The sequence below is a fragment of the Mytilus galloprovincialis genome, chromosome 4, assembly GCF_965363235.1.
Source record: "Mytilus galloprovincialis chromosome 4, xbMytGall1.hap1.1, whole genome shotgun sequence".
Lineage (NCBI taxonomy): Eukaryota > Metazoa > Mollusca > Bivalvia > Mytilida > Mytilidae > Mytilus > Mytilus galloprovincialis.
This window is the reverse complement of record NC_134841.1, coordinates 3,984,321-4,011,219: the sequence shown is the minus strand read 5'-3', so window position 1 is coordinate 4,011,219 and position 26,899 is coordinate 3,984,321. Positions and strand designations below refer to the sequence as shown.

The window sequence follows — 26,899 nt, the reverse complement described above, 5'->3', positions numbered from 1 at the left end:
TTGAGAGTTTGTGATTAAAATAGACTAGACTGATATCTCATACAAATCACGCAACACTTATACTAATAAAAATCTTATGCAAATAAAAACATATCAAGGAAGGTGTATTTTGATAACCAAATAATCATTACACAAGTATATGTTTTAATATCTTATTTCAATGTCACAATCCTACACTAATTACCGATGACAATTAATATTTCAACAAAAGGCAAAGAACTGGATCTTCCGTCATTGGATTGGATACCTAACCTAAATAAGTATCATTACAAATAACGGTATATGTCTTGGTGTTCCAAGTGAACAACTAAACCTCTTTCGGAATATAAACATAACTTTTATCTGCGATCAACGCTGCGCTTCAATATTTTTGTAAAACTGCCTATTCTTGAGGTGGCGTGAATCATATGTCGATACTAAAAATTCCAAAGATCTTTTAAATTTATTACAATCTAAGACTTTTTATCTTGCAATGGTATTGAAACATTTGACTTTTCTTTACTTTACACAAGTATTCCCCATTCCAAATATAAAGACAAATTGAAAGAGTAGGTATTAATTTGTTTCATTTAAAAGAACGTAGATACAATTATCTTGTCTAAAGGAGGGATAAATCCTACGTTGTTAACAATCACTCTGATTCAAACAAAACAATTCTCTGTAACTGACATTATTAAGATTCTTGATTTCATGATTCACAATATATCTGTTACGTTTGGAGAACGTGTTTTTCTACAAACTATCAACATTCCCATAGAAACCAATGGTGCTATTCTTCTTGCAAACTTAATCCTTCATTCTTTTGAAACTGAATTCATACAAAAAGTTATAATGAAATAAAGATAAAAAGTTAGCAATATCTTTCAACTTTCCTTTCCGCTATAAATATGATGTTCTCGCACTAAATAATTCAAAATTTGGTGACCATGATGAACGCATCTAACCCATCAAACTATAGATAAAGGATACAACAGATACAGTAAAGTCTGTCTTGTATCCTGACCTACATCTAGAAATTCACGACAAAAGAAATGATTTCAGTTCCCCAATTGTTAACATTCAATTTCTATGTATCAACAGTCCAGCAGTGCTATCAGTTTATTTTCGATCTACTGTGGATTCATTATTATTCGTTGGATACCAATGTTTGTGGTTTTCGTGGGTATATGTGAACCACGAATTCAAATATTCAACGAGGTACATAAAGGCAACAGTAGTATACCTCTGTTCAAAACTCGTAAATCTATGGACAAAAAACAAAATCGGGGTAACAAACTAAAACTGAGGGAAACGCATTAAATATTAGAGGAGAACAACGACACAACATTAAAATGTAACACACACAGCAACGGACTAAGTATTAGACAAAATCCGACATGAATAACCAATATAACATACAAATATATGAATTTGGGATAGAAAAGTACCGTGACACGTCTTATAGTAATGTGAATTCACACTCAAATATAGGAGAAAACAAACGACACAAAGGAAACACAGCGTAAAAATGTTACACATACAGAAACGAACTATGATATAACAATGGCCATTTTCCTGACTTGGTACAGGAATTTTTTAAAGAAAAAAATGGTGGGTTGAACCTTGTTTTGTGGCATGCCAAACCTTGCACTTTGATGGCATTGTTAAATATAACATTAAAATGACAACATAATACTACAGGACTACAATACAAATAAATAGGAGAACGTATTAGGCAAAGAAAAACATGAATAATAGATAACAAAAGGCATCAGGTTTAAATTTCATTACGTCAAAAACGCGCCTCGTCCAAACAAGACTTACCAGTGACGCCCAGATATAAAAGTTCGAAAGTCAAAAACAGGGGACAAAGTTGTGCAGCTCTGAGGATCAAAAGTTGAAAAAGGTTGTGCCAAATACGGCTAGGGTTTTCTGCTTGTGATAAGAGCATCCTTATTATATAGAACAATTTATGTTATTACAAACAGTAAATCTTAGCAAATTAATATAAAAGATTTACATGATAAAACTGACGTCTTAACTAATTACAGAAAACAAAACCCGAATACATAATACATTGAAGACCAACACAGAAAATAGACACACCCATATTATAATCAACATACAACCTACAGTATTTTCATTAAGATAGTAAACCATTTTGCTGTTTATTGAGATCAACCTATCTTACACTTAGCTTATATACTTTGTGTCATCCGTGCAGTAACAGGTACATCAACAAATATGAATTGATATATTGATTTATATTGCAAATAAGTAAACAAATGGGTCAATTTATATTGGCTTCTTAATAGTAACGACTGCTTTGCCGTACAAAATCTATCCGGAGAGAATGGAAATGAACTTCAGTAAATAAAGGTTAGATCCTGTAAAGGCCGATCATGTGAAGGATTTGAACTGATTTAGTCACTAAAGACGCTCAAATTCAAACTGAAATCTGAAAAATCTATAGAATTAGCTATATCATAGTTCGTTTCTGTATGTGTAACATTTTTACGTTGTGTTTCCGTTCTGTCGTTTGTTTTCTCCTATATTTGAGTGTGAATTCACATTACTATAAGATGTGTCACGGTACTTTTCTATCCCAAATTCGTGTATTTGGTTTTGATGTTATATTGGTTATTCTCATCGGATTTTGTCTTATGCTTAGTCCGTTGCTATGTGTGTTACATTTGAATGTTGTGTCGTTGTTCTCCTCCTATATTTAATGCGTTTCCCTCAGTTTTAGTTTGTTTTCCCCGATTTTGTTTTTTGTCCATAGATTTACAATTTTTGAACAGCGGTATACTACTGTTGCCTTTATTTATATATATGAGCAACTGTGGATTCATTAATATTCGTTGGATACCAATTTTCGTGGATTTCGTGGGTACAGGTTAACCACGAAATTAATGTTCAATAAATTGTGAATTTACCATTAGCTTGTATGCAGAATTTGGCAAAAACACGAAATTAAATATCTACGAAAGTGTCAGTTTTCCTCAATCCACGAAAATTGGCACCCACGAAAATAAATGAATTCACAGTATATAATGAAAAGGGTGGTCTTAATAGTCAGCAAGAACATTTTTCTTAGAATTTTTACAAAAAGTGATGTAGAGAATTAATTATTATTGAGTTTTCTTGAGTATATTTGAGTTAACCTGTTTTTACTATTCGATAGTATTATTAAGCAGATAATTGAATTTAAATAATGAATTTGAAATTGATAATGATGATCATGATAAAACTTATTTTTGGAAAATGATATTGACCTTTGAGACAAACACCATGCCACGTTCAAAAGAATTATACTTGAAGGTTAAACTAAATATAATTTGCTAATTTAGCAAATAGTTAGAATATACAAAACCCCTTTGTGTATGTAGATTTGAAGTGACCACCAAGTTCTCAGAGGAAATCGTTATGGTCAATTTTTTTTTAAAGCGCAAGAACTATTTTTTTATTTGCTTACATTTGCACACTGACAACGAATTCGAACCCATATCAATTTGTGAAACCAGACGGATACGAAACCACACCACAGTTGGCATATATAGCAAGTGAGATATGTTTACATGTTTATGTTATTTTTTATTAGTTTAAATTTAATATGCTGTTGTTTGTTTCAGAATATTGGACTTCATACTTTTCAAGTTTTGAAATGAAGAATACAAGTTTGGGTGCGTCATTTGTAGTGCTTGTTTTCGTGATTTTTCAGTTCAAATGTTGTTTTTTCTTTATGTCTAGTGTAAAATAGATGTTTAAATTTGTACGTTGTAATTTTGTTTACACAATTCAGCATCATATAATATCAATTATAACTTATAATCATTAACAACAGTTTGGATAATCCGGATATTGGTGATTTTGCCCCCCTTTTTATGAACATGTATGATTAGTGTAAGTGAAACTGTTGCTACTCTAGTAGTAGTCGGATATGTTTGTGGCATTTCTCTTTCAGCTAGTATTGTATTTTCTCGCTATTCTTAACTATCTGCAGATACTCAGGTTGATTATAACAAATAATTTCAATTGTAAATTCTATCTACGTCAAAAATAAAGATCCATATACCGAAATCCCTACCAAATTAATTCACACATTCATTTTATTTTTACCCTATTCGAATGAAAATAACATCAAACAAAAACAAATGTCAGCTCGTCTAAACTTAACAAGGTATATTTCGTAAGATCAACATTTAATGTCAATAAAATAGGCTAAACTTGAATCGCCCTCCTAACATAAAAATAATATCACTTTTGTGTAATGGATGCAACTTTCACAAAAGCGAAGACATGGCTTACCAGATAATTTATATTATATTAATTTACTCTAGCTAGGACGTGATTGTTTTAATAAAAAGACAAAGAATTACAGTTGGAACACTTAAATGAAATACTTATTGTAACTTGTTCAATGAAGCATCCGTCACACCTTAATGGATAGCTCGTACGGATGCTTAACGGATTATTTTTTTGCAATCCGTTCATGTCCGTAAGACGTCCGTTCTTATCCGTTAGACGTCTGTCCATATCCGTTTTATGTCCGTTTAGCGTCTGTTTTATCCGTCCACGTCCGTTCTGTCCGGTGGAAAATTTTGAGCATGTTCAAAACTTTGAACGGACGTCCAACAGATAAGGTGTCCGTTCAACTTCCAGTAGGCGTCCGTTTTGTCCGGTAGTCGTCTGTTTCGTTTCTGTTTTATATCAGTTACTTATCCGTTATACATCTATTGGAGGTCTGGCAGACAAATTCACCAAAGGACTTCTACCGGACGATTAACGGATAAAGCGGACGTTGAACGAATGTAAAACGGACTCCTATCGGACGTATAACGGATAAAACGGATGATGAACGGATCTGAAACGGATAAATGCCAATTGAAAATTTCGCGTCAGGAATGCCAATAATTGGTATTTCAGATTTCTTGAGGTTCAGGAATTCTTATTATTCGTAATCGATCTTAGAGTAAGGGCACGTCTTTACAATCAAACAGCTCTTATTTAGGCCAGACACTGCCCTTTGGCGGCATTTTGAAGAACAAACCAAAACCAGTTTCACAGAAACATTTTCAATATTTATGCGATTTACATGTATTAATATTGTCGCCTTTAATTTTTCCGTATAGCTTTTCCATCCGTTGTATCTGGTACACTTCCGTTAGATGTCCGTGTTACTCGGTACTCGTCCGTTGGATATACGTTGGACATCCGTTCTGTCCGGTATGTTTCCGTTTCTCGTACATTGCATATCGTTGCGCGTCCGTTTTATTTGGTCAGTACACCAACGGCCTCCCAACGGATAACAATTTTGTCAACGGACAACTTTTTTTTCATCCGTAAGGCGTCTGTTCGTGCTTTTTCGCGTCAGTAAGGTGTGACCGAGGCTTGAAAATCTTTTGTGTTTCACAGAGATCTAAGAAAAACAAAGGTCCTTCATAAAAATATAGATAATATGACTGTGACTGATGTAGTTTCCATTTTTAAGTTAGTAAACATTCTTTAACTTTCTGTGTGTTGTTTGAATATAAAAAAAAAAGATGTGGTATGATTGCCAATGAGACAACTGTCCACAAGATACCAAAATGACACAGACATTAACATCTAAACGGAGAGTCCTGAAGAAAATAAAAAAATCAAAAGTTCAAACACATTAAACGAATGAATAACAGCTGTAATATTCTTGACTTGATACAGGTATTGTCTGGTTAAATTTGGTTTTATAGCTAGATAAACCTCTCACTAGTATGACAGTCGCATGAATTCCCTTTTATTAACAATGAACAAAACCAACATACATAACAGGTAAAAATGTCAAATAGGGGTACAGCAGTAATCATTGTATTATAATCTTAATCACTATAAAACAAACAACTATGTCAACAAAGAAAAACAAAAAAGGCATAAAGACAAAGCACAAGAGAAAAAACGAAAAACAATAATACAAAGTTTGCCATTTAAGAAATGACTGTAATATTTTTTTTCTGTCTATGAAGCAATAACATAAAAAATGTGGTGCACACTAAATAACCCCCGTAGTGGGTTATTTAAAGTGTGAACAACATTTTTTATGTTATTTCGAAAAGACAGATAAAATATTACAGTTTTTTCTTATAAACTAATTCTAAATTCAAATTTAATTCGGAGAAAACCATGAACAAACGTTGATGACGTCACGGTCACATGACTTAACTATGTCTATGGGCTGATAATTTAAACAACGTCAGCCAACCAGAAGACAAGTTACAACTAAAATCAAATTATTGCACAATAACACAATAGGTACCGAGCCACGTCAAATGGATATTACCACAAATAAACGTAATAATTTACAAATGATACCATTGTCTTTTGTAGAACAAGATGACGTGTTCGACTAGTTATGTCTTCTGTAGTATCTGGTATTGTGGGATTTTGCCATTGAGTTTAGAAGGTATAATTTAATTCAGAGAGGTCAATGAGATCTCCATGATAATAGTTTGTGACAACTTCCTGGTACAAATGTCATTTACTCAGCAAAATATTATAAGTCTATGTTGATTGATTGACGACTCGTTCGTGGTGGTTGTTTACTTGGGACACTACCTTCAGTAGTTCATATTTAAGCAATTTCAATAATAGCTTTTTTCTATTCATTTTAACATGTATAATGACAAGTCCTTCTCTATTGTTTAGGATAAAACACCTTCTTAATTATGTTCTTACGCTGTACATTGTCTTCCTTATAGGTTGCATTTCTGTAAATATTGACAATGCAATTTCCCATAGGAACTCCTTTTACGGCTAAAACTGTACCACTTTTACTATGAAGTTTTGAAAAATCTTATCCTAGAATTGAAAGTTCATATGCGTTACAATTTTTTTCGAGGTCAAAATATAGGGCTGTGCGGCATGTTTTCAACGTTTATGTGCCCTGAACTTTTCAGAGTTTAAACTAACACTAATTTTCTTAACTACCCCTACCTCAAAAGAAGGGTTTCAACAGATTTCAATGTAAACAATATGCACATGTATATTTATTGGTAACATTCCCAAGTTATGTCTCTATGAGATGGAACACAGAGAGCATAACTGGGAACAAAATTAATTTTCTATGAATATTCTAAATCTCCCCAAAAGGGGCGTGGTTTGAGAAACAGCTGTATTTACAAAGTGCAACCTATAACGGAGCCGTAATTAAAGTTTATTTACTGAACATGCATTGTGATAATCCTTAGATGTTCGTAAAGCAGTTGGAAAATCGCGACTAAATATTAGAGGCGTCTGGTAACTAATTAAAGGAAATTCTGTTATTACATGTCTAAATGGGTACTCTTTTGTAAACTTAAATTGTCACAATTTTAAAGGAAATGATATGCATATTGACTTAATTTTGTTTTCCAATTAAGCAAATGAATGCATGCACAATATGGAGGGCCTAGATTATACTGGAACTGTGAATACAACACGCACTGGACTTAAATGAAAAGATTGGTCCAAAATATATGGTTATGAAAGTCGAACAGATCAACATAACTATTGTAGAAATCCTGATGGTGACTTACAGGGACCGTGGTGTTTTACATCATATTTGGATTTCGGATATTGCACTATTCTTTTTTTTGGTATGTTGCATATATACATTTTCATTTTGATTTTTGTTTGTTGCTTTCTCTCTCTGTGTTGTTGACTGTTGTCTGAATATGTTTGCACAATAATGAATAATAATTTACTACTTCTAGAATTACTTGAATTAATAATTACTAAACCGGTTTTCTTTACCTAGAAAAAATGAAAACAACACGATCAATGTCATGCGTCCGAATTCCTTTACTGGATCTACTTTCATCTGGATCGCTCAAATCAGATTTGTATTTTAGGAAAATAACAAAACAGTATATTGGAAATATATCGTAATCTATGAAAAAAGGCACTACTTTAGTTAATATAAAATTATAACCTGTCTATAAAAAAGCTTTTTAACCAGTTTAAAGTGGTGACATTCATCTCATCCCCTAATGACAACGGATGCCATCACGAATTGGTTTACTGGTATTGAATATCTGATTTATTAATGACGATGAATGTTTACCAAATTGACCCATCAGACTTAAAACCGAGTTCGGACAAACATGAGCAACACGACGAGTGCCAATTTTGGAGCAGGATCTGCTTAATATTCGAAGCAGCTAAGTAACATGTGACATATAATGACATGACTTAAAGGAAATCGCATCGGATAGTTCCGGAACTTATTAATTAGTCTGATTTATTGATGACAACGAATGTGTTCCAATTTTGACCCATTAGACTTAAAACCGAGTTCGGATAAACATAAGAAACACGACGAGTGCCAATTTTTGAGCAGGATCTGCTTACTATTTGGAGCAGATACGTCACATGTGTGACATATAATGCCATGAATAAAAGGAAATCGCATCGGATAGATAACTTATTAATTTGTCTTATTGCTTATTTTTTGAAACAGTTATCGATGTAAAGTGGTAAAATTTTCAGTATAACCTATCAAGTATATATACCCTTATATAAGTTTGACTTGTAGCTTTCTTCGGTTATACGATTATTAGGTGAACACAAAACGTCATTTAGATTTTTGACATTGACCTAATATTAATTTTATACTGCAACTTATTAAAAATGAATAAATTCATAGCTATTTAATTTGTCACAGAAGTTTATTTTCATCCCTTAATGAACCCCTAAAAAATTAATTGTGACATGAAAAAAATTCAATTTAATCGTGCCTGTCTTTAACTCCAACACAATGTTTCTCGTTGTAAATTGGGAAAGAGTATAAAAAAAAACAATTGCAAGTTTTACACTGTTGACACTTTATTCCGAACACCAAAGAACGACAACTGTGTGCTTGGAGCAAATACCTGCTTGCGCCAAAGAAAGTTACTTTGAAACAGTTGGTGCTAAATGAAAAATAGTCTAGATATATTCAATACAATTTTTTACCTTTGAGTACGGTTTGAAAAAATACAATTGAATCAAGGGAAATTAAGGGAATCTTAAAATTTAACGAACGTATCAATTCTTTTATTACTTTTTTAATGCCCGCGTCACACTGTCCCGATTTTTATATACGATGGACACCCGAATGCGAAAATTGAAAAAAAGTTCGTACGAAGTTGGTCCCGATCTCGTTAAAATACCCAAAAGTGACCGAAGCAAGTACGATGAATAACGAAGTCTATACGAGGGTGCCGAAAGTATATACGATAGCAAAAGATGGACATACGAAGGTTAACCGAAGACGATATTTAAGCTTCATATCTCAGCCGAAGCCTACAAGATGGATCACGAAGGCAACACGATGGATTACGATGATGGCGCGATGGCAATACGATGTCTAAAAGACGTCGTGTACAGCTTACGATGCATTTAAATTATATGCCGAAGGCATCACGCGTTTTAAATTGTTTGATCAATATTGAATATACATTATATTGTACATTTAATTTTTGATTTAATCATAAGACGGAAGACCGTGGGTATTTCCAGTTACTGAATAATTTGGTTGATTCCTAAAAAAAATAGTTTATGTATCATGTATCATTATGTAGTGTCCATATTTGTCCCCAATATGTTACATACGAGGGGATGCCACGCTCGGCATTGCCTTGTTTGAACTGTAAAATGTGTGCATTAGTCTGAATAATCACTCATAATTATGCCATGTTTACTGATCTATCTTAAAGGTAAGGTAATGGGTTCGTTGATCCCTTTTATCCAAAAAGAGCTCTTTCCAGGAGAATATCATAATAATATAGACTAAAGGAAGGATGTGGGGAAAGCAAAAAATGCGGCAAAATATGACATATAGAAAACAAAATGTTTATGGAGTAAACATTCGTGTAACAACAACTCAGACGATACATAAAAAATCAGAATAATGAAGAAAAAGTTGGTTTCCCTATATACGTGTACCTGCAGTGTTGGTATACGAGGCGCGTTTATGATTTTTATTATGTTATTTGATATGAAAAATTGACAAAAAATAATATTTCATTTGTAAAAGTAAATCCTGAGCCTGTAATACCTGCTCTTCTTGTTCCATTTGAATAAATAGAAACAACGCTGTCGCCTTTCTTGTTCTCATAGAATCATATGATATGAGGTCCATGTTTTGTGAACGTCTTTCTTAACTGTCGTATTAGACTGACCAGTGCATATCGTGCATGGCACTTTAAATGTATTTAAGCGCGAAAATTAACTTACATTTAGCTGGATTTATTGCCGTCGTAGTTCCATCTTGTCACCTTCGTACTTTTATTCGATGGCATCACGACGGGATTACGAGGTCTTCACGAAGTCGTCTTGCCATCGTAAGACCTTCGGTTAGCTTCGTGATTCATTCGTGTAGACATCGTAATGTCAAAACTGCCCTATGGAAACGATGGAAACACGAATGCAATACGATGTTCAAAGATGCATTCCCGGTGACATTGCGATGGTGAGGATGGTGATACGAACTCAATACGAACCCTAAACATCGGACGCACCTTCGGGGATTTTTTAACATGTTAAAAAATTTAGAACCCTTCCCGAAGTTGTCCCCGAAGGCTAGAAAAAGTGGCATATGGTTCTACGATGGTTAAAGATGGCACTACGAATAGCCCGATCTGGATACGATCAGTCCCGATTTTGAAAATTTCCATAATCGTGTTGCCATCGGCGTAAAAATCGGGACAGTGTGACGCGGGCATAACGCTTTACATCCGTAATTTATATGTATTCATGGACTATTTTAAAAGCTTGTAGATAAGTGTTGCCGATGCTTCTGATATTTCATTATTCTTAGAGCATATTTAAACACTTACAATAACCAATTGTCCAACTAAACATTTAAAACATTTATATATGATATAAGAAGTTGTGAATAATGATTACATGTATGACCTATAAAGCAATAGAATGTATACAGAATCAGCTGGGTATCGATTATACTAGAAATATGAGTACAACAGACACTGGCCGAATCTGTCAAGATTGGTCAGATTCGTATCCACATTCGCATCATTTAACAGAAAAGTTAGCAGATGATCATAACTATTGTCGAAATCCAGATAATCCACCATTCGGACCTTGGTGTTATACAACTGACCCTGATACCAGATGGGAATATTACACTGTTCCTTTTTGTGGTATGTTCCATACTTATACTTTGTTAGTTTAGTAGTTCATTATCTTGGTAATGTCTTTTACTCTCCAAACAGTTTTGCACAAATCATTTATAAAATACTACAATCGTTCTTGTTCAATGACATGCAAATACCATGTTGTTTACAAACCCCAATATGTGAAAGTATGTCAACTGACACAAATAGTCAATACTTTGCTTGCTGGTATCATTCAACAATGTATGAGAAATTTGTAGTAAATTTATACTTGCAAAAAGGTTTTTGAAAATAAACTAATACCATAACAAAAAAGACCAAAAGACTAACACCAGTACACTAAACAATAATAACATTCAGTCGGGATTCTACTTAATCAAAATCATCATTAATATCCATCCAACTTTTACTGAAAATGGAAGCCATTTCAGGGATAACGCATAACCAATTTAATTCTTGAAAACCGATAAATGTATCCAAATAGCACCATAACGAACTTTACATGCCGCTAACTAAATATTAAGTTTATATTTACTTAACTATAATTTAGAGAATATATTTACAAAATGTATTGACATGTTATAGCAGTGCAGATAAAAAAAAAACATGGTCGACATTTTTTTTTTCTTCTTGTAGATCTTTCATTAGTATGAAATAGTCAGGTAAAATAGCAAATTTACCGATTTTGTCATACCAAATAGATTGTTTTAATACATTTCAATATCTGTATTTAACAGACATAACCTATTTTTTATTTTGTCTTTTTTTTTCTAGATGGCTTTGAGATCTCATCAAAACCAGGTAGGACTTTCAAATGTGATTTGATAGATATGTTTATAATATTATTGGTATTAGTCTTCGTGTAACTCTTATGATAGTCCATGACAATATCTTATAATTAGTATCAAATATCAAAATACAGAGATGTTGTATAAGTATATAGATATATTTAGTGTATGGCAAGGGTTGATATTTAATATGATTTTGCAATTCTATAAGATGTAAATTACAATTGATTGAATTTTATAGATATATGTAATATTTTTATATTTCTAAATAGAAAAAAAAAATATTATTTATTTAGGACTTTAACTGTTTGTTTTTGTTTTTTTTTTTTTTTTTGTTTTTTTTTTTTTGTTGTTTGTTTGCTTGCTCTGTGTCGTGTTGTTGTCTATCTCAAACCTGACCCGATTCCATTTTGCATTCTAGAGACAACATGAATTGTGAGATGAAAAAAGCTTAATATTACAACATACCATATCAAATAAATAAAATTCTTAAAACAATGAAATCATTCAATGAAAAAAATATTTATAATCTCGTTTATTAAGAGAAAAAAAATGTGTTAAAGGGGCACTAGCTACGAGATATATAAAAAATCTAAAGTTTGATTTTTTTTGTTCAATCAATAATGAAAGTGAAATAGTGAAATAACAATTCGCTTTTTGCAGCCAAAAAGGTTCAATTTTGTCAAATTACGCTGAGAAACATTGATAATATAGGTTTTCACTTGCAAGTGAATGAGTCGAACTCTTTAAATCCGTATTCATGTGAACTTCAATTTAACCCCCAGCTAGAGATTGCCAACGCATGCATTGTACGTGTACTGGTTATTTAAAGAAAAATAATGTCAACAATGAAAGTGAAACTACGGTAAAGCATTTGATTACTAATTCGATGCACATAAAATCATTCTTATGTATACGGTTAAAAGCAATGAGAAACATCTATTTTTAATCTATAAAATAAAATCAAATAGACCTATAAAAATCCAATTGCACGTGTTGGTTTAATCTATTCATATCTTTATTTATGTTTACATCGCTTATATGATCATCTGAGGTCAAATCGATAGTTAATTAGATGGCGTCTGGACTAAAATACACACGAAACGAACCTATATATTATCTTACCCCATGCTCTGTAAACTGTTTATTTTAGACTTTTGATAGTTTGGATAAATGTTTTACATTGTTATAAATCAAATATGAGAATTTGAGTCATATCGGTGACCATGAATTTGACAGCTAGTGCCCTTTAACTAATTTATCTTCGGAAATAAGGTGAGAAATCACATTGGCCTCAGACTAGCAGTAGTTCGATTTTCATGAGGACAAACATTGTTAAACATGACGAAAGTCAAGAGTATGTATCCAATACAATTTTAAAATGGTTATTTTAGACCAAGATTGTCGAATGGATCAGCAGGGAATGAATTATACTGGAACAATCAGCAAAACAATATTGGGACAAAAATGTCAAGCATAGTCGTCATTAGTTCCAAACCAGCATCGTTACTCGATAAAAATAGCCTACCAGGAAAACTACTTCCGAAATCCAGACAATGAGGAGTATGGTCCATGGTGTTATACAGCTGATCCAGACAATGAGGAGTATGGTCCATGGTGTTATACAACTGATCCAGATACGAAATGGGAATTGTGTGATATACCTTATTGTAGTGTGTTATTTAATTGACTTTTTTACTATGCATTCATTTCAAATGTCTTGTATGTAGTGTTAGTTCCACAAAAAAAAACAGCTTCTTATAAAATTTATAATATTTTGTTATACTTATAACATACAGGAAGTTTTCAAACATTAATATAAATAAAAATACAAATTGAATCGTTTTTCCTACATGTGTTGTAGTATTTTATACATCCATTACTCTGTGTCATTAATCTCTTAAGTGACTTAAAATATTATAATTGATTGCACGTATGAGGTTTAAAAAAAGGCAATAAACCAATTGTAAGGACTATACTTTGTAATGACATAACTAAATCTCCAGATATACCAGACGATGATATAAAAAAAACGTAAAGAAAAAAGTCGTGATAAATTATATACGAGTGGTTATTTGTATTTCTCTTATTGTATCAATATCTTTACTTCATTGCATTAAGTTTATTTAGGGAAGGACCATTGGAAACATGGATGGCAATAATTTGAAGATTCGTGTTATTCAATCCAGTACACAGAAAACACTTGGGATGATGCTAAAGTATGTATTTGCTATAGTCTGTCTTAATTATTATAGAGTTATGTCTCCATTGTTTACCAAAGTGTGTCATTATCTCTTTCTGTTCATCCAGTTTTTTAGATTCTATTTAATTACCCTTATTGAATTTTTAGTTAAATACCGATACGATCATCTATCTATGCATAGTTTCTTAGGATTAATTCGGAACATATGTACATTGTTTTTCTACATTTTCAAATGAATATATATGGCGAAAAGAACCTGCTGATCAGTAGAAATTAAGGGTGTAAATAAAAAAATAAATAGTGTACCTTCAAAGTATTCCTGTGAAACTGGAACTATAAATACAGTCATGTATGTGCACGTGTTAGAAGTAATACAGGGGTCATTGTCTTAGGTACTTGAAATGATTCATTGATACACAGACATTGACAGTTTAAACAAATGTCCACCAAAAGAGCCTCTAATTTAAAATAAAAATAAAAAAGGCCCTCTAAAAGTGATTTTATTTTAAAGGTATTCTGTCAAGACAACCTAAATTCGTATTTGGCAGAAATTACAACAGCTGGAGAAAACGATTTCTTAATGAGTCTCTTTCCAAAAACTACAGTAAAAGGCGGTAAGTAATTTGATTGATATTAAATGATCATGATTAAGCAAAAATAAATTACTTTTCAAAACATAGACTGAAAATAAAATAAAATCTATATTTTACTGATACTGTCGGCACAATAATACAATTTGGAATCGACAATAGACGTTCTGAACAAACAATTTTCGCCTCTCAAAACTGTGACCGCTTTATCGCTTGTTTAAAGGGTTTATTGTTCATAGTAACGTAGCATTAAATCACATATATTTGATATCGACCGATTTGAAGAAATAAACCGTTTCGGCTCATCGAAGCTGCCCTCGCACAGGGTATCGCCTCCATGAAAGGATACTGCTGATGTCGTGTTTGTAAGTATATTTTCATTTCTGTTTTTGGTAATCATGTTAACACACCAGGTCTTATGATCTCGTGATTACATGAAGTTAATGTAATTTTCTCCACAATAATTAACCATATTTATTAAAACCTATTTACTTCAGAGGATATAGAGATTTTGATTGGTGCAAATAATTTTAAAGTCGAGGGACGTTTTATCTGAAACAATAGCTCCACCGAATTTGATTTTACCGATTGGGGACCTGGAGAACCAAACAGTAATTATGAGCGCTGTCTATCCACTCACCTGTATGGAGATTGTAAACTTTATTGGAACTCTAAGCCATTTTACATATGGAACTTCTTTGTCTGTAAGAAAAGATAATCCAATAATGTATCACTGTGAAGTTGGAATGAAAGAAAAGAAAATATTGACTTATTATTGACATAGTATGCTAATGTTCTAATTCATTTCTCAACTCTAAATAAAGGAACAGTATTATACCGTTATTCGAAATTCATATATCGATTGAGAAAAACATGTTTTAATAGTTTCTCTTGTGTTTGACGGTAATATTTATCATTGTCATAGAACAGGGAAGGAGAAGGTGCTCTTAATCATGATACACGCTGACATATTATGAATGTGTCTGTTGAAATACTTATCAAATGTACCAGAATTGTAATTGTGTACGCCAGGCGCGCGTTTCGTCTACATAAGACTCATCAGTGACGCTCATATCAAATATTTATAAAGCCAAACAAGTAAAAAGTTGAAGAGCATTGAGGATCCAAGATTCCAGAAAGATGTGCCAAATATCGCTAAGGTAATCTATGCCTTAGATAAGAAAGTAAGAAGCCTGTTATACAGTGATTGTCGTAGGTTATTGTCAGTCATATATGCTGTTCGTGTTTTAAAATAAATCAGGACGGTGGTTGTTATACGGAAATTAACAATGTGTCATGAACAGACCTTTTTTATCACTTCATTTGATAGATACAATATTGTGGCATGTGTTTTACCACCCTCCCCTAAACCAAACCGAACCTCTCCTGAATCTCACACCACCTGGTCTATCAGTTCGTCGGGGCCATGATTTTTTTTAAGAGAATTGATGGAAATTATAGCATTATCATGAGGAAAGTAAAACATAATGTACGAACGCGATCTCAATTCTAAATATTGTCTTCACACGATAGGTTGGTTGTACCATAATAACTTATTAAAGGCAAATATATTAAAAATGTGTGTTTTTTCATGTATTCTGCACTCGAGAACAGGGAAACTCTTAATGCCATAAACGTTGGAGTATTAGTAAGCTATGAAACCAGATTGCACCCACAATATTCTTTGAATATGTCTGTTCAAAATCAGAAATATGACACAAGTAAATGATTCAGACTCCAATTCGATAACTGGAGTGAAGGTGACGCTTTTTTAGTAAACCAAAAAGATAACATATTTATTCATTCTACAAAACATGAAAAGCCTTTTAACTGCAAGAAAATACGTAGTTGCTACGAAGTGATAGTCCCAATATTTGAGGACAATACCATAATTCGAAATGAATAAAGATAACAAACGGCTATGGAGGAGAGCACTACAGATAAGCCATTTTGAAATAATTTGGTTAAAACAAAAACAATAGCTAGAAAGACAATCATACTTACTTATGAACTTACCAATGATGACACATATCCATTCTAGGGGAGAAATCCGATATTACAGTAATGCAAACTAAACTATTAGAAACAATAGTTCATGCAACATAAAATTATAAGAGAAAATTTGTAGCGACTTTGAGTTACCATATACATAGCATTATGACAAATAAATCGGTAAAAAGCTGATCTTTATTAACATGTGAACGTTTACACTAGTGACACGTACAAAGGGTGACAATTCAACAAACATGAAAAATTTATTTTTCTAATTTCCTTAGGAAACAATAAACATCAGTCAAACAAAACACAATAAAAGAAAAATAGATTTGTTACAAAAAGTGGCGAAAGTAGCCATATGTTCCAAGTTAGGGAAGGGTTGGGCCGTCCACTTGGGAATCATACCACATCTTCTTTTTTTATATAGTTAACTGATGTTTAAATTTCGTAAATCAACAAGTAAATACCTACCTAACTAGTATTTGTTATGCCCAGCGGCACATGATACAAGGACTAGATCTTAACACTGATATCTGTGCTTTCTTTTCTACTTTGCCCCAGCTGATTCAGCTTGAACTGTTCTCCTAGATGTTCTATGGCGTCCTTTCTTTCTTCTCTACTTTGCCCCAGCTGATTCAGTTTAAACTGTTCTCCTAGATGTTCTGTGGCGTCCTTTCTTTCTTCTCTACTTTGCCCCAGCTGATTCAGCTTGAACTGTTCTCCTAGATTTTCTGTGGCGTCCTTTCTTTCTTCGCTACTTTGCCCCAGCTGATTCAGTTTAAACTGTTCTCCTAGATGTTCTGTGGCGTCCTTTCTTCTCTACTTTTCCCCAGCTGATTCAGCTTGAACTGTTCTCCTAGATGTTCTGTGTCGTCCTTTCTTTCTTCGCTACTTTGCCCCAGCTGATTCAGCTTGAACTGTTCTCCTAGATGTTCTGTGGTGTCCTTTCTTTCTTCTCTACTTTGCCCCAGCTGATTCAGCTTGAACTGTTCTCCTAGATGCTCTGTGGCGTCCTTTCTGAAGAATTCTGTTGTTTCATGGAGGTCTTTGTTTGTGATCTTACGTTGCAATAATATCCTTAAGATCTTTGTAAATGCCTATCAAGATTTTAAAAATCAATATATGAGGTATCAAATACACCTTCAATGAAAGTTACCGGTGTATCTACAGGATAAGCATCACTGAAATTCATGCATCACCCGTCAAGTTTAACCTCTCAAACAGTTACAAGAGAGAATATGACAAAATTGCTAAATGTTAAACACAGTTGAGTTGTCTCCTATTGTAAGATAAACATGTGTCCTCTGAGTTGAAACACAGACCCAGTGTATCATTCTCGTGCTTCTGATTGTAAAACATAGAAAAGGTAGATCTCTCTCAAAATTCATGCTAGAACTGATCGTGGATAAAAAAAAATATATGTAAACATGCAAACGAACTGACGTATTAATTGAGACATGAAAGCACCAATCGACTGATCCGAGAAATTGGAAGTAGACATTAATACAACAGAGATCGCTACATTTTTTTTTTAATCTTTAATCTATGTCAATATCAAGAAAATTATCAAATAAATCTGGAAGTGAAAGTAAAGTAAAAATAACGAAAAAAAGGTATGTTTACCAAATTGTAATAAAATTATATATATTGTGCAAACATACCTCGACAATTATTTTTATAAATCAAGTTGTATATTTGATTCGCCGAATGCCGTTTTTCATTTGTAAATCACTATTTCATGATAACCCTAATGTCTGAGATCACCCCCAGTTTTTGGTGGGGTTCGTGTTGCTTATTCTGTAGTTGTATATGTTGTGTCATTTCCGTTTGTCTTTTTCAGTTTTAGCCATGGTGGTGTCAGTTTATTTTCGATTTATGAGTTTGACTGTCCCTCTGGTATATTTCGTACCTCTTTTGTATTAGTTTTATGAAAAATTAGACTTAGGGAAAAAATCTCTTACTATTATTTAGATACAATAAGGATTAAAGAATGTATAAAAATAAAATTGAGAATGGAAATGGGGAATGTGTCAAAGAGACAACAACCCGACCAAATAAAAAACAACAGCAGAAGGTCACCAACAGGTCTTCAATGTAGCGAGAAATTCCCGCAACCGGAGGCGTCCTTCAGCTGGCCCCTAAACAAATATATACTAGTTCAGTGATAATGAACGCCATACTAATTTCCAAATTGTACACAAGAAACTAAAATTAAAATAATACAAGACTAACAAAGGTCAGAGGCTCCTGACTTGGGACAGGCGCAAAAATGCGGCGGGGTTAAACATGTTTGTGAGATCTCAACCCTCCCCCTATACCTCTAACCAATGTAGAAAAGTAAACGCATAACAATACGCACATTAAAATTCAGTTCAAGAGAAGTCCGAGTCTGATGTCAGAAGATGTAACCAAAGAAAATAAACAAAATGACAATAATACATAAATAACAACAGACTACTAGCAGTTAACTGACATGCCAGCTCCAGACTTCAATTAAACTGACTGAAAGATTATGATTTCATGTCTTGGTAGAGACATGATTACATAAGTACATTATTTGTTGACATTGGGTGAAAGCAAAAAAATTGGGCCTTTATGTTACAAAAACCAAACGGTTATATAAATTTGTTTCACCATGTTATGTTTTTTATATTTTTCTATCAATTGAAATGTGTTAAATTTATTTAATGATATATATTGACACTAATTATTTCAGCATGTACTGCACCAATGTAAAATTGATAACATGTTCTTATAAAATTGAGAATGGAAATGGGGAATATGTCAAAGAGACAACAACCCGACCATAGAACAGACAACAGGTCTTCAATGCAGCGAGAAACTTCATGTACTTTTTAGGCCCAGATAATACAAAACCATATATATTTTTAACATAGATTAAGATGTTCAAACAGCATATGGTAAGGTAGACTTTCCATATAAAATTTAAGTAAATCAATCTTATATCAAGTTTAATATTTATTTAAATAAAACAGCAATTTCATATAGAATGTATTCTGAATACTACATAATGCAAAAATAAAACAGGCTTTATGTAAAAAAGAGATGAAAAAAAATCTCAATTTCTAAAATAAAAAGGACAACGCTTACATGATCTGCATTTCGTGTGAATTGTCTTTGAAATCTAAACATACTGGTATATGTAAGGGCGCATCAATTATGAGATAAGATGTTATCTTAACTTATTACAATCATATGTTAAGTTTTAGGACAAGGTTTATAATCCTTGTGCTTTCGTTTAACTATCTCATTTCGGAATTTGCACTTTTTACGTAAGGTAAAAAAGATTTTTTCATCATTTATTTCGAATCATATGCTTAACAGAACATATTATTGTAGAGAGATTGATAGGTATTCGAGTAAATTGTCATACTGTAACAACATACTAATACAAATGCACATGTCTAGTTTTATACTAAGTTCCGTATCATGCTGTTTTTTTTTTTTGTCATAATAAACAGACAAAACAGTAAAGCATTGATTTCAACAAAATGTGAACAAGTACATGGAACCAACAAGCTTTTCTTTATTGCAACAACGTTAGTATATGTCCATATTACTATCATGTAATTTCAAAATAAAGTTCCAAGTGAATGAATTCTTCAAATATTTAATTTTGTTATTAAACTACATTTTGGGTACGGAATGACAGAATTTTAGTGTTATTGATAGAGACTCTATCAAGTATGTTTTGAAGGTGATGCCATTTTAAGCACCATTTTAATTTGTGCACATTTGAAACATGTTAAAGTGATCTCTGACTAAAATTGTCATAAATGTAAATCGGTAAATGTAAGCACGAGACAAATTTATAAAAAGATACGTGTAAGCACACGACAAATTTATTAAAAGATACCTGTAAGCACACGACAATTTTATTAAAAGATACCTGTAAGCACACGACAATTTTATTAAAAGATACCTGTAAGCACACGACAAATTTATCAAAAGATACGTGTAAGCACACGACAAATTTATCAAAAGATACGTGTAAGCACACGACAATTTTATCAAAAGATACGTGTAAGCACACGACAATTTTATTTAAAGATACGTGTAAGCACACGACAGTTTTATTAAAAGATACCTGTAAGCACACGACAAATTTATCAAAAGATACGTGTAAGCACACGACAATTTTATCAAGAGGAACAATAGTTCGGGTTTGTTTTCAATGAATGCATATACCCCTTGTTTCGGACACTATAATGTTTTTTTACTTTCGTTTAAGTACTTTGCAGTACCTATACTGTAGAGTGAAATACAATATGAACTTATTTTTGTTTTAAGTTTTTTGTAAGCTTTTCCCTAAACCGTCTGTTATTCCATTGAACATGGCAAAACAGGGTTTTTCTTTTTTTTTTCTCCTTCTTCAGAAAGTCCACCCTATTTAAAGGGCTTCTTCTTCTTCTTCTTCTTCTTCTTCTTCTTCTTCTTCTTCTTCTTCTTCTTCTTCTTCTTCTTCTTCTTCTTCAAGAAGTCCACCATATTTGGAGGGTCACTGCATTTAACAATTTGTCTTTTTTAAAAAATGCGTTATTAAAAATTTTATGTTCTAGTTAAAATTTTAATACTAATAGTAGAGTAAATATAGAGCAAAATTGAAAATTAGTAAACAAAACAGGAGCTTTGTATTTACACTATACATTTTAAAATGGATAAAAATACTAACTTAATAGTTGCAATTCTGTTAGCAAAAAGAAATCATTTTCCAACTTCGCTAATCTCAAGAAAGATATAAAAAAAAAAAGGAAAATCACAAAAAATACTGAACTCCGAGGAAAATTCAAAACGGAAATACCCTAATAAAACTACTATTCCGTATTAGAAATAGGTAAATTTGTGTAAACTTGTGTGGTTTCATATTTAGTTTAAATTTACTTTAAATCTAAAATGGTAAAAAAAACTCTGTAAAGATTAGTTTTAAAAACAGTCGTCAGCACAATTTAATATCTACAAGGTTATTTTCAAGGACCATTACTTTCATATTCTTTATTTATAGTTTTATCTTAGAAGTACGTTTCTATATTACTTAGTATTTAATTTAGTATATACACATAAGTAGTATAATACTTGTTACATGTTACATTCCCACGACTATCAGCCAGCTGCAAGTTAAGCACCGATAACTTTTACTGATTGTTCATTTGTTTTCCAGAAGTTGAGATCTTTACTTGAAAAAAACTACTTTAAAGCCTCCACAAGACAATGAACAGGTATCAAGAAATATCCAAAGGCTTTTTAGACTTTATTACTGACATAATTCATATGAGCAGAATTGTACCCTAATTGATATTTTGCACATCTTGACAGGTTCGTAAACTGCATTTCGTAGACAGATATCTTTTTTGGGAGTTAATGCTCATTTCTAAGAAGTTATGATAAGCCCACTTTCGGAGAATTTTGAATTAAAAAATCAAAATATTATGAATCCACCAAAGGTGACATATGACATAATTTTTAACATAATAGCTAACTAGACATTAAGGCATAGCAGGCACCTAGAAAAGAAGCATTTTGCACTGATTACAAAACTGACAGTACTTAAAGGAGGCATATTTGATTTTGAGTACCACTGACGAGTCGAAACGTATTAGAAGTATATATATAATGCTTTGAAATACAATTTGATATCGTGTAATTCAGTAATAGTTGTTTTTTTTTTTTTTTATTTTATTTTCAATGCTCTGTTCCCTCAAATTTGATTTGGGCCATCCAAAATTTTATTAACTACTGATGATTCTTTCGTAGACAAAATTGGAGTCTTGCAAACCGACTTTTATGCCTTGTATGTTTGATGAGATTGTAAATAGCAAATACAATATTAAAAAGCAGTATAGTCCATCAAATACATTTGTGAATCATATATTTTGACCGCTGAGTCGTAGAATGTCTGGTGGACCACAATTCCAAAATTTTACATTTGTACTGATATGCCTTTACTTTGAAGTTGATAGTTTTTAAACTGATAAAAATGAAACATTCGTTTTTCAAAGATAATATCCTAATTCACAAGTATCTATTGTCTGGCTTTGGTATCATCTGTAAGTTTTGATAATTTATTGATTTTTTTATATTAAAATAGATCATCATATTTTGCTTAGAACATAAGACGTGAATAGGATGATGAATGACATAATAATTATCCTCACTATTGCCGGTGTAATATCTGCCCACAGCACATATCGAGACAGGATACCAAACGGTCACTCCGTACCCAACTCGTGTGGAACATCGCAATATTGGAATGCAGTAGGACATCTCAATCCATTTCAACACACACAGTTAAAAAATATCTTTGGCAATGTAATTATCATTTACAATACCTTATGAATGTGTTCTTGTATTCCTAAAAGAAGTGATGTAAGTGTCTTCTTCAAATCATACAATACTTTCGTCATGAAACAATTTGTTGAATCTATAAGTACTAGACATTTTAAAGCTTAAAATTATTAATTATAAAAGTGATAACCATTCACAACTAAACAAGCATTACATACATCTCTACTCTTTTTCGGTAAAAAGATAAAAACACGTATAAAAGTACCCCAAAAACACTACTTGGTGATAAAAAAACGATCATGTTGGTCATATGAAAAACTATAGTTAAAACTGCTCATTTGTTCAATGCATCGAATTCAACCCTTATTCTTTTTAGTTATTGTAATGCTTTAACGTCATTTTTATTCCTGTATTTTAATTTTATGGTTTGTGTACAAATATATATTGCAAGCTATAAACACAGAACTGTGCTCAATATTTATGTTTGCGTTCTCTGTGCTAAGTGTTCTTTTGCTTATTTGAACCCTGTCGCGTAACGTTGTCGTTTTAACGAGATTTTTAACACTGCCATATAAGCCAGAGGTTAAGCTACCCACAAAACTAAGTTCAAGCCAATATTTTTTTTTTAAATGTACTGTACCAAGTCAGGAATATGGCAGTTAATATAAAAAATTATAGTATATTTAATTTTTATGTATATTTGCGTTTGCTTTTATTGAATTTCATGATCTCTGTTTCTGTTATTCCATTGTTTTCTCTTATAGTTGACGTTACACTCGTTTTTAATGTGTAACCCGGATTTTATTTTAAACGATTTAAAATTATAACTTTTGAAAAGGTTATACTTCTGTTATAATCAGGTATCGATGAATTATAAAAGAGGGACGAAGGATACCAAAGGGACAATCAAACTCATAAATCGAAAAAAAAACTGACTACGCCATGGATAAAGACAAACAGACTAACAATAGTACACATGACATACCATAGAAAACTAAAGAATAAACAACATGTTAACACGAACCCTACCAAAAACTAGGGGTAATCTCAGGTGCTCCGGAAGGGTAAGCAGATCCTGCTCCACATTTGGCACCCGTCGTGTTGCTTATGTGATAACAAATCCGGTAAATAGTCTTCTTCGGTAGGTCACATTCATGAAAGGGAAGGAGATTGTAGTTTGGACGTAAGAAACATATCCAATATCATTTGTGAAACATTTTGCATTTTACATTTTGACAGGCATTACACAAAAGAATTTCAATAAAACGCAGAAACTGATGATCATTAGTTCACCCTTAGGTGTAATTACTTGGTTTCTTGTGTCATATTTGTGGACCTGTGCTTGTCTTTGGTGTTATATCTCCCTCTCCAACTTTATAGCTGTACTGATTTACAATTTGCTAAGCAATAAAAATCAAAATCACAAAAATAATAAACCTATTCTGTTGTCGCTATTTTCTTCGTTGTATGTTTGACATCTTCAAGAAATATTTTCTTGTATGCCTTTTTGTAACACAAAGATGTATGACTGTTGCGATGAATATCACCAAAATAATTACACTTATCGATGTCACATATGCCAAAATTGTACCAAGCGTTATATCTGAAAACAAAAGTATTGAGAAGCATTACAGTGAAATATGGTTACGCCGTGTAATTTTTGCAAATATCGTAAGTCTTAGAAAACAAAATGTATTCCAGTTTTTTTTACCTAACCTCGTAGACAAGTAAGGAAAAAAACATATTGATATCAACACGTGGTAGTGTGATGTGGTATGGTCGCCAATGAAACGACTATCAACACACGGACTAACTATTATATGCCAGCGTATGTAACAATGAGTAAAAAGTAAAATCACAAAAATACTGAACTTAGAGGAAAATCAATTCGGAAAGTCCATAATCACATGGCAAAATCAAATAACAAAACGCATCAAAAACGAATAGACAAGAACTGTCATATTTCTAACTTGGTACAGGCATTTTAAACTGTACTGTAAGAAAATATATTTAATTCAGACACTTTACTAAATGTACAGTCAATCAATGACCATAAAGTGTCAAATATTGTGTTACGATTTTGATTACTTTTGGTTAGTTTTAACCTTCCAGAAATGAATTGTCAATTTGAGATTCTTCTGTAAAGTAAAATCAAATTTTCCACTTTACAAGTAACTTATTATCATGTGATCTAATCAAAATAATCATAAAAGCTTCGACCCGATGATATAAAGTTCCACCAAATAAGTGTCCGTAAAATATGAGGCGCTACATAAAAGTGTTTAAGAACAGCTTTTATTGAAGAAATAGGCAGGATCCTACATCATAAACGTATTTTACCGTAGGGGTTTAGAGCGAATGGACATGTATGGAATGAAGCGCTTTGCAAAATGGATTCTGATAAAGATGGAAAGTCAAATGGTGAAGAACTCGGGGATCCTAATTGTACTTGGCAACCTGGACAAACACCAGCAGGCCATGACATTGGTCATCCAGGTATTGTTTTCTTCTTTTATACATATTTCAGACACACACAAAAATCAGATTTAAACATGACAAATGTAATTACAAAAATAAACATGGCGTAATGCACATCATTTTAAAGGTCTATTAAAATACCAATATGTAAATTTGTTTGTTTGAATGTGGTCTTACATACATGTGTATCTTACTCAAATATCTTTTATCACACGGAAATTATGTCTTGTTGCATGGCAAAATTGATCTTATTATCAACATGCTGTCTCTTTCCAAATGGTTATTCAAATTTCCCGCGTTTCATCCCGGTTGTCATCCTTCTTTACAATACCTATCTACTGGTATTTTAATAGTTCATTATATTCTAAAACTAATGTATGGCACAGATGTGTTGTATGTTTTTGCAGCTATGGTTGATTAATTTATTTTATTAGTTTCATAGCTAGTCACTGCTGACAAAATTGTTTTGTATACCTCTGTTGTATGCAAAATAAAAATAAAATAATACGAAATCTACTTGCCGCAATGATTTACTGCTTAATCGGAGGTATATTGTATAAGGATACATCTGCAAAATGATAGTTATGAAAGGTATCAGGATTATAATTTAATACGCCAGACGCGCGTTTCGTATACATAAGACTCATCAGTGACGCTCAGATCAAAAAGTCGAAAAGCCAAACCTGTAAAAAATTGAAAAGCATTGAGGTCCCAAAATTCAAAAAAGTTAAGCCAAATACGGCTAAGGTAATCTATTCCTGGGATAAGAAAATCCTTAGTTTTTCGAAAAATTCAAAGTTTTGTAACAGGAAGTTTATAAAAATGACCATATAATTGATATGTATGTCAACACCTAAGTGCTGACTACTAAGCTTATGATACCCTCGGGGACGAAACGTCCACCAACAGTGGCATTGACCCAGTGGTGTAAATAGGTACCAAATGAACATTTCATTATTCACATGTGTATCATTGTTGTTTTCAATATGTGAACCTGTAGGTGATTCCAGATGTGTGTGGCAAAAGTTTGCATGCGACTGTTTGGAACATTGTAGTGGAGTAAACGGTTATCCATAAGACGGACAATAAAGAGTTAATACAAATATAACATATGGAGCTTACGATGAAATGACAATACTGTTTTCATTATAAATATTTATATGACTAACATGTGTGCTACAGAAGAAATCGTGCCTTGATTGGCTGACAACAATCGCTAGGTATTTCAATTTTTGTGCCCCACCTACGATAGTAGAGAGGCATAATGTTTGTTTGTTCTGTGCACCCGTTCGTCCGTCTGTTCGTCCGTCCGTTCGTTCGTCTGCCGTCTGCTTCTCATTACAACTTACAGTAATGCATAGTAAAACATACGTTACCAAACAAATGATTTTACTCGCAACTCTATGTTTATAGAAGATACATGTAAGAACGTATATT

At 32.5% G+C, this 26,899-nt stretch overlaps 1 protein-coding gene across 1 annotated transcript; it reads left to right on the top strand.

The window, feature by feature from the left end:
- Positions 1-19,885: 19,885 nt before the first annotated feature.
- LOC143071160 (temptin-like) lies at positions 19,886-26,630 on the top strand. The gene is made up of 3 exons (XM_076245301.1): positions 19,886-19,979; positions 25,330-25,484; positions 26,449-26,630. The coding sequence occupies exons 2-3, from the start codon at positions 25,375-25,377 to the stop codon at positions 26,537-26,539; spliced, it is 201 nt and encodes a 66-aa protein (XP_076101416.1). The 5' UTR covers positions 19,886-19,979; positions 25,330-25,374; the 3' UTR covers positions 26,540-26,630.
- Positions 26,631-26,899: the final 269 nt, after the last annotated feature.